Here is a 10,002-nt window from a genome sequence, read left to right as displayed (position 1 = left end):
ACCTGGAGTGCTGTGTCCATGTCTGGGGTCCCCAGCATGGGAAGGGTATCAAACTGTTGGAGCAAGTCCAGAAGAGACCACCAAGACAACCAGAAGGATGGAGGACTTTTCCTGTGAGAAAAGTCTGAGGAAATTTGGTTTGTTCAGCCTGAAAAAGAGAAGACTTCAGGGTGATTTAATTGTGGACTTCCAGTGTCTGAAGGGAGCCTCCAAGAAAGGAGAAGGACCTTTTACAAGGGCATGGGGTGACAGCATGAAGTGCAATGGATTCAAACTGGAAGAGAGTAAATTGAGATTAGAAGTTTCCAGAGCAGGTAGAAATACTTATTGACCTGAGAATGGGATTTTATTGAACCAGCCAGTCTTAACCCTGTAGAGATGGAGTAGTTCCAGCTGGAGCAGAATAAGCTGGCACCCATAAAGTCTTCATCCACCAGATTTGACCTCATCCTGGAAACCAAGCTTTTTCAGGGGAGAAGAAACTTGCCCCCCTTTTGCAATATGTCACAGGAAGTGCTGTTTCCTATTTTCAGATAAATGTTCGTTCACAAAGAAGAAGCACCCACAGTTAGACCAGCTTGATGAAACAGTGAGTAGCTGATTTTTTTCCCTTATCTTTCCATCTAAATGTATGTATGTTTAAGATTAATTATCTGGGTGGGGAGTCACTGTGCCTAATGACAATGGCAGTAGAGCTGACATTGAAGCAGAGATAATATATTTGGGAAAAATTGGGTCTTGTAACTAGCTAAAGCTAAATGTAAAAGCAGACAGTTCAACTGGACAATTGGTGTAGAAAATGATAGCCTGTTTTTGTACCAGAAACGTATTGGATCTTGGTTTTGAAGCAGTTTCAGGAGACTGATAGCTTGAAGTTGCATTCTGCTAAGGATAAAAATTGGTCAGAGTTGAAATCCTTCATGTTTAACTTAAATGCTCCATGTCTAAATCACATTTTGCTCTGTCAGATGCAGTTGGCAGGTGTTCTCCATCCCTATCCTATCCTATCACATGGTTTCACTGTATTATTCAAAGATTTAATCTGTTAAAAGTGTTATTTCATTATAATTTTTTAAAGGGATATTATGACTGGGTCCTCTTTTTAATGTGATGTCTCCGAGTCACCACAGTAGAAAGTTTTTACTCCATACCTCAGCTACATCTCAACAAGATATCAGTTTTATACCCAGATGGCAATTTTTGTTAATGAAGTTTTACATTAATAAAAATCATCAGTACTACCCTGGAATTTTTCTACTCACACACAAGAAAAGGTGAGCTCCTCTGCTTGTATATTAGCAAAAAAACCTACAACAGCCTACAAATTCTTTTTAAATTTTTTTTTACATTCCTGGGAGAATTGCACTGTCATTTGCCTGGAACAGCTGGCAGCAACAGAGCAGGGAGCTTGAATCTCTCAGTGTAGAGACCCTTGGAGCAATAACAGGACATCACATGATCCTATGGCATATGCTGGCAACCTCCACTCCAAGCTATTAGCTTTCCATTTTGTACTTGAGTTCATCCTCAGAATGGTTGTGACTACAACTGCTGCCTGAACTACTCCAAATTCAATGTTTTATCAGATACTGAAAAACCCCCAAACCACATCAGAGCAAAAAAACCCCTAACAGACATACTAGCACAGAAGTTAGCTTACCCAAGAGAAGAGCCTATATACTCATTTACTCATGATTTGGAGGAAGATACTTAATCTATGTCTCAAATTTCTCTTTCTCAGAATGCTAATTTTCAGTGCTTATGATATTCTTTTACTGCACATTTTTTTAGGTAAGAACACATCCTCCTTCTTTTGTCTTGAGGCCTGAGACTGACTCTATTTAACTGCAGAAAAGCTCAGAATTTTTGCCAGACTGTGTTTCTAGTTTTGCTGGGGAACATAAACAATCAGATCCTGAGGGCTCACAGAGAGTTAAACCTGCTCTTTTCAGCCCAGAATATATTTTACTTTCAAAGTTTTGCAGGGCAGAAAAAACCCACCAGTTAGGAGGCAAGTAATTCTGAATGTTTCTAATGCTCAGCTGTTAGAAAAGAGGAAGAGGTTTCCCAGGCAAAGTTTAATTTTGGAAGGGGCTCTTTGCCCAGTCAAATCCTAGAAAGAAATCCTGTGGTCACTACCATATGAAAAGTTGTTTTTGAGGGAAACTATCAGTTTAGAGTCTTACTCAGAGTATTTAGTTTACATTTCCATCTTTTCATTCATCTTTCCTGGTAACTCAGGAAAAGTTCTTACTTTTATGCTTGCTCCCCAAGCAAGTGCAGGTGTTTGTGCATAGATTTCTCTGCACTTTTGCTCCTCCTAGAAAGTCAAAGGCAAAGTTAAAGAGGTAGGGCAGGAAACACTGGGTACCCTCTTGCAGAGCCTGCTGCCAGAATATGTGGTATTATTTTTTGTTATTTAAGTTTCAGTATTACTCAGTGTTATGTTGCACTTCTCTCTCTTCAAAACTGCCCTAGATGCTGCTGACACATACTTTTAAGCTGACTACAAGTCATTAAGCAATTTCTTTTTCTGTGTGCCAAATGTTGGCATTTGTGAAAGAAGGAGAGTGAGGGTGAGGGCAGTAGCACTGTGTTACCTGCTCATACATTTCTAAAGAGAAATATTTTCTTAAATTGAAAAAAGATGAAGGGAATTTTGGGAAGGTCATTCAGTTTTGAGATAAGGAGCTCTATTCACGCACAGATGCTCTTGTAACTTGTAGTTACTATGAGTTCTGGTTTCTGAGGGGAAGCTTTGTCCAAATCCCCTCTAGACCACAGCAGACTCATTGGGCTGTGACAAATGTCATCCCTGAATAAGTCACTGCAGCAACTCAGGAGCTGCTTTGCTTCAATGACATGACAATATCATGTCTGATAGTCCTGCCAGCACCTAGACATCTTCTAGCTAAAGTGACACTATAGATAGCAGCTAATGCTCAAGAGCTAATGAGGCTCCTCCCAAAGCAGCCAAAATACAGAAATCTGGAAAGACTTCAGGGCTGCACCTTCATTACAAGAATCTCTGATGTTGCCATAAGTGCAGATTTGTTAAAACTTAGAGAAATGAAATTACATTTATTTTGGCTCACAAATTTACAAGTATTCAGTGAACCAAATTTTATCCCATCTAAGATGTAACTCAATGTTCTTTGCATTAATTTTTTTTTCCAGGGTCCTGGTATTTGGCCCAACGCTTGGCTAAACCTCTCTGTATCCAGCTTCTTTGGCAACTCAGAACACAACCATTCCTCCAAGGGGAAACAGCTATAGCCTCTTATTGGACTGTTCATTTGTTTAGATACTCTTACATGGTTAAACACATGACAAATTAGTAAGTTCTCCTCTTATATGTCTACCTTAACCTTGGCATGTTGCCTACTTTTGCAAAAATCATTCAGAATTTCTGTTAGCAAACAAAATTACTCTCTTCATGCAGAAACAGTGGGATTGTGGTCAGAACAGGGGGCACTGATGGCCACATGCAGTACAGAAAATTCAAATAATTAGGACTTTCTGAATATTCATGTGTAGTTTTGGACAGAAAAAAAAGGAAATAAAATAAGTAAATACAAGTTCTCAAATCAGAATTGCTCCAATTATGTTTGAACAGCAGAAGAGCAGAGATAAACCTGGAGATCTCTTTGCTGTAACACACTTATTTCTGAAGGGTCACACCTAGATAATGTAAGAGCCAAAACCAGACACCATGTCAAGGGCTACAACTTCTGCAGAAGATGCTTCTTTCTGCACAAAAATGAAAATGGGAAATATGGTTAGAGATAAATGAAAAAATTAAAATCAAGTGCAACCAGTAATAGAGTTTTTTATCCAAGTCAGTTTTCTAGAGTTCTTTGTGATTAACACTGCTTGTGTGCAAAAGAGAAGCATTTTTTAAAAAAGCATCTCAGAAAATATTTGTAATATTTTTTGCTTGTTTTGAAAACGAGGACCATACGAATACCGTGAGATTTCCTACCAGGTCAGAGCCAGTCAATAAAACAACCTCAGCACAGTCTGTCTTTCTAGCCAGGGTCAGTGTCAGTTGTACAGGGAAAGAGCTAATATGTGATGGTGGGAAGGCGAGCTTGGTCTGACTGGGATGGACTTACATTTCTTCCCAGCTGCCCTTATGGTGATGTCTTTTAGGTTTGTGAGCACAGTTGAGACAGGTGACCCAAAGTGACCAAAAGGATATTCTGTGCCATATAACATCACACTCAGGAATAAAACTAGGAGCAGAGGGAAGTTTTTTCCAGAGTAGGTGTTGCTCAAGGACTGCATCTGCCTGCTTGTTGAACACGGCAAGCACTCCTCTCTGTATTTATTACCTCTGGCAGGTTTTTTTCAGTTTAATTTTATTTTCAGCTTTTTCTCAACCTGCAAGTTTCATTTCTTCAGCACTTCTGATCCTGCTGTGTGGAAGTGAGTGGGTTGACCAGATGGGGCCTTAGTTGCTGGCTGGGCTCAACCCTTCACAGGACACAAGGCTTGGACAGCAAAGGAGACAAATCTGTAGGGAGTCAAACTTCAGTTTTGTTGCTCCCACAATTATTTCCTGCTGGTGTTACTACTCAAAATAAATTCCAAACTTTGAAGAAAATAAAAGTTACTTTCTTTTTATACAGATACAAAGATTCTACAAGGCAAAGTGCACCAAGGCAGGTTTAGATCAAATATTAGGAAAAAATTCTTCACTGAAAGGGATATCAAGCTCTGGAACAGGTTGCCTGGAGAAGTGGTTGAGTCACCATCCCTGGAGATATTTAAAAGCTGTGTAGATGTGACACTTAGGGACATGATTCACTGGTGGACTTAACAGTGTTAAGTCAATGGCTGGACTCAATGATCTTAGAGGTACCTGTCTGTCATGAAGTGTCTGATCAAAGCAGTCATGATGGCACAAGAAGACAGAGCAGCCCTTTAAACAGACAGCAAGTAGCTCTCTCTGAGTGGCTACCAAAGGCGTTGATTGCATTTCCTCACCAAGTGACCAGAGAGCACTTTTGGTCCTTCTGACACTTCACAAAATCCTCTGCCCAGCTTCTCATGGGGCACACAGGAATTCTTCTGTGTTCTTCTGGGGTCTGTGAGAAGACAGTAGTCCTGAGCTTTTCAGAGATCAAGTTAAACAAATCTATGCTTCTGCATCTGGCTCACAGTCCTACCAGAGTCTTGGGAAAAGGGGAGGCTTTGGCAGCTGTAGGAGCTGACACCCAGACCTGTTCTTGCAGGGGAAGTCCAGTCTCTCCAACCATCCCAAAACCAAAACAGAAGGGACAGAGGGTTTGCACAACCCTTGCACTTCCTCATTGTTGCCTTACTGGAAACACTGACTGACAAAGGGTGAAGAACAACATCACATGAAGAACTGTAGTGCACACTCTTAGCCACAGCCATATTGCTGCCTTTTGCCTTTGTGGCCCCTCCAAGACACTCTACCAATCTAAACTTTGCAGCTCCTGAATAAGGCTGTAAACAACTACTGAAACAAGGAATCAAAACTCCTTACATCCCCAAACAGCAGTGGAGAGGCCTTTCAGCAAACAGGAAGATGCCACAACAGAAACAGGTATTAGAGGCCACTCCAATGGAAACTCTTTTGCATCGTTTGCTGAGGTCTTTGTCTGTTCTCTCCACAGGACCATGAACCAATTTCATTCCAGAAGTAGCTGAAACCAGCAGGCTTCCACTGCCTACACCTGCCCTAGGCTCTGTGAAAGACCCAGTGTTTGCCATTTTAACCCAGATCAACACTGCCAACTTTCCACTCTTCAACACCCACAATAGCACAGGTAGGTATGTTTAATACTGTCCTACTTCCCACAGGTATTAAGGCTCCCAAAATGTCACTTGAAGCAACCCAAGGAAGTGGTTGAAGTCAGCTGTTTGTCACCCATTTCACAGTGCCTTTGTAGGCACGATTTACACCTGACCAATGGCTGGTCCTCCATGAGTAAGGGCTACAGGATGGACCAGCATGATGAGCAGGTAGCCAGATCCCAATGAGAAGCAAGACTATGCTCTGCAGGCCAGGCACAGTGCTCTCCTTGCCTTCCTGGCTTTCTACACTCCTCTGGAAAGCCGCTGATGAGAACAAGAGCCCCAAACTACCCACAACTAATAAAGTCATCCATCCTCTCCCTCTGGGTCAGGCAACTGACAGGCTCTACTGAGGAGGAAAAATGCACATGACAGTGTACACATGGGAAATGACGCACTTCCAACATGCAACAGTGTGACTCCCCAGATGTATAGATGGGTTTCCTGGGAGCTGTGCAATTTCATTCTCTTTCACACCTTGACATCATAATGCTTGTGTGCTCATCAGCAAAACTCATTTCAGATGAGAAGATCACCGTTTCATTCTCTTCACTGCTAAACTTGGAGATTCTTCTAGTTTAATGGTCTTTTATTCCTTTCCAGACCAATACACCATGGGAAATGAAACCACAGACCACATCGACTGGTCAGTGACAACAGAAATAGACTATGGCGATTCGGCACCATGCATGGGAACTGAGGAAAAGCACTTTGCAGCAAAATTTTTGCCACCTCTCTATTCCTTAGTGGTGATATTTGGCCTGACAGGCAACCTGCTTGTTGTCCTTATCCTGGTCAAATACAAGAGGCTGAAGAGTATGACTGACATCTACCTGCTCAACCTGGCAATTTCTGATCTGCTGTTTGTGTTTTCTCTCCCCTTTTGGGCTTATTATGCAGTTCACGAGTGGATTTTTGGGGAGGCGCTCTGTCGAATTCTGTCAGGTGTCTACCTCCTTGGCTTCTACAGTGGCATCTTCTTCATAATCCTGCTGACCCTGGACAGGTACCTGGCCATAGTGCACGCGGTGTTTGCTTTGAAGGCCAGGACAGTTACCTACGGCATCCTCACCAGCATTGTCACCTGGGCTGTTGCTGTTTTGGCTTCTGTGCCTGGGGTACTATTTCAGAAAACTCAAAAGGAAAGTATAGGCTATACATGCAGTGCTCATTATCCAAGTGATTCCATGATAAATTGGAAGTACTCTTTTATTCTAAAGATGAACATCCTGGGACTTATTGTTCCAATGCTCATTATGATTTTCAGTTACTCACAAATTCTAAAAACATTGTTGAGATCCAAAAATGAGAAAAAACAGAAGGCAGTCAGACTTATTTTTGTAATCATGATTTTTTACTTCATCTTCTGGACACCATTCCATATTTCTTCTTTTTTGCATGCATTTCAAAATCCACTTTTCATCCCAACTTGTGAACTTCAAAGTCAGCTGGAGAAAGCAATTCAAGTTACAGAAACAATCTCAATGATCCACTGTTGCATTAATCCTGTGATCTATGTATTTGTTGGAGAAAAATTTAGGGCATATCTTTATATCTTTTTCCGAAAGCAAGTTGCACCTCACCTCTGCAAAAAATGTCCAAGTCTGTATCGTGAAAAGTTGGAAAGAGCCAGTTCCACATTCACACAATCCACTGCGGAGCACGACATCTCTACTGGACTGTAAAAATACATCAGAACATTAGTTAATAAATTTTGCATCACTTGCTTTGTCTTAAGGAGTGGCACATCCTTAAGGCATCCTGGGTCACATCAAGATTTAAATAGGGCCCAGACAAATATGATGGTGCTTTTTTACAAAAATCTATCCACTGAGGCTTATTGAGAGGGGAATACAATATTGACAAGTCTAAGGGGTAATAAGATCACAAGATCCTCCTGGGACCATTTAACTCAAGAATTTTTTTGTTCTGCCAATAGTGCAGTCATTTTTAAACATAATCCTTTAACAGCTCTTACTAAGTTATAGCACTTTTGTTTTTGCTTTTTAATTTTATGTCTGCTATATCACCATTCAGTTGCTTTTTTCCAAAGAGTGGTTTTAATCAGCAACATTGTGATTTTTGTGGGTGCAATTCTTCAAGCAAGTTTACTGACTGTAAGACAATGATGCACTCCTAAAAAGCTTCTGACAAGTCATATCCCTCCAAGAAAAAAATAAAACAAAACAAAACTAAACTAAACCAATAAGGGCCCTTCAGCAGAGATCTGCAAGACCTGAATGAAAATTACCTTAGTGTGTGAAATGCAAGTTTCTGTATGATCAAAACATCAAGAACCTCTGAAGGATGTGAGCACAGTACTGAGAGCAAGCCTCCCTAGTTCTGGACAGGTAAATCATGTGCAGAAGAAGAGTTGACACAGCAACACATGACACTGGTGCTCAGGTTAGGCTCCTGTATGGGAAAAACATGCTCTTCGCATGCACAGCAACTCTTTGGGATACACTTCTAGGAAGACAGTGGCCTTGGAACTGCAAAATCAGCCACTTCCAGACAAGGCATATCTTCCTGCCTTCCCGGGAGAAGAGTGCCTCTTGCCAGCTGGTGCCTCAGTGAGACCTGCATGCTGATTGAAGACTCGAGACCCTTGGCCTTCTGGTGTACAACGGCCATATATTTATTCCACCATTGAGAGCTTCCCTGTAAAAGAAAAGAATTCTATGGACATGGAGTTAGCAAAGAAGAGGAAAAAGAGCATAGCAGACAATTTCCTACTTCAAACTGTAAAGAAGTGCAGGTGAGCACTCCTTACGCAAGTGAGCTGGCCTTCTGGTTTTATTCCCTTTACTTTGGAAGGGCACAGCTCATGCGTGCAAGGACTTGCTCATGGAAATCTGGAGGGGCAGGTTCAACTAACCTCCAGCAAGGACACCAGAGGGAATTCCATGCTACTTAAGGTCAGGCATGTGATGTAGATGCCTGAATTAACAGCAAATCTCTTCAAGGTCCCTCAGTGGTCAGTAGAGAATAAGAAGTGCCTGAGCCAGAAGCAGTCATGGGATTTCGTCTCAGGGGAAGATTAACTGTCCAACTGTGGAAGGAAAGGAACCTGAAAATGTCAGCCTCTTAATTTGGCTATCAGATGCCTTAATCTAGGTGGTGCAAATACTCTTCTTACTATTGCCTTAAAATGCCTGGGCACTGCTTCTGTTTGTTAGCTTTTATCCCATCAGCTATTGTATCCTTGCGAGGTTAATAGCCACAGATAGACTACACAAAGACCAAAAAATATCCTCACAGTAAACTTTCTGGTTTAAAAATAGTAGTTTTTCTTTCTATTCTGCTTTCTTTACTGAAACAATGTGAAAGCACCTTTTTCATTTTAAAGCATAAATTAGTTCAGTGCAATACAAATCCGACTGTAACGGTGATATTTCTACTGCTGTGTTTAACTGTAAATCCTTCTCTGGTTGGAATTAAATTTCTTCCTGTTTTCATGTTAATGCAGTGTAATTAATAAAATCAGTGTCTGGAAATCTGTGTTTACTTGTTCTCTTCTGTAAGCAAAAGGGCATTGGCTCTGCTCTCAGAGTGGAGATGAGAAAAAGACAAATGGGCACTTGCAATACCACACTGCAAACCAAGGAAACACAGAAGTCCAGAAGATTTTGCAGCTGGCCCAGCTTTTATCCATCATCAAACTTCAGAAGAGGAACATACAATAGCTTTGGAAAAAGTCTGGGGCCACAGATTTTAAATTAGTGAGATTTGGAGAAAGAGGTTTGTGTGTGTTATGAACAGAGTGGCAATAAAAGATGTCACTAAATTAACATTGGGATAAAACCAGGATTCTCCATAGATTCTCTGCATCAAATTATAGATCTCCTTGCACCATATAGACTGATCCCAGATAAGCAGTGTGCCTGTTGTCCCAAGTTTTATGTGTAAGGAAATTAAGCCCTCAAAGTTCAATATGAAAATGTGCTTCTGCTTCACCCTGCCATTCTCCCTGCTTCATTGCGCCCATTCCTTTTTTTTTAGCCTATTATCCACACCTCCTTCTCTCTCCTGCACACTCTTCTTATCTATCCACCACAGGATATGCAAAATTCTATAACCACTTCCCACTCCTCTTTTTTTTTAACTCTGATTTCAATCTTCTATTTTGTGCTGTAGGAGCAGAAATAAACTAAACTTAAACATTATGCTGTTGTT

At 41.1% G+C, this 10,002-nt stretch overlaps 1 protein-coding gene across 2 annotated transcripts; it reads left to right on the top strand.

Moving 5' to 3' along the window:
• Positions 1–425: 425 nt before the first annotated feature.
• On the top strand, positions 426–9,317 carry LOC102062994 (C-C chemokine receptor type 5). Of its 2 annotated transcripts, XM_014273476.2 has the most exons (4): positions 426–589; positions 3,178–3,337; positions 5,646–5,798; positions 6,430–9,317. In XM_014273476.2, exon 4 carries the CDS (start codon positions 6,441–6,443, stop codon positions 7,509–7,511), a length of 1,071 nt encoding a protein of 356 aa, XP_014128951.1. In that variant the 5' UTR covers positions 426–589; positions 3,178–3,337; positions 5,646–5,798; positions 6,430–6,440; the 3' UTR covers positions 7,512–9,317. The 2 variants fall into 2 exon arrangements, with proteins under 2 accessions (XP_014128951.1, XP_026655291.1); XM_026799490.2 differs by lacking the exon at positions 3,178–3,337.
• Positions 9,318–10,002: the final 685 nt, after the last annotated feature.

The sequence above is a fragment of the Zonotrichia albicollis genome, chromosome 1 (assembly GCF_047830755.1).
Source record: "Zonotrichia albicollis isolate bZonAlb1 chromosome 1, bZonAlb1.hap1, whole genome shotgun sequence".
Lineage (NCBI taxonomy): Eukaryota > Metazoa > Chordata > Aves > Passeriformes > Passerellidae > Zonotrichia > Zonotrichia albicollis.
Note: the sequence above shows the minus strand (reverse complement) of the source record. Positions and strands in the feature narration are given on the sequence as shown.

What these genes read in the sequence shown, in the direction of transcription:
- LOC102062994 (XM_026799490.2), top strand. Translation starts at nt 6,441, where the DNA reads ATGGGAAATGAAACCACAGACCACATCGACTGGTCAGTGACAACAGAA.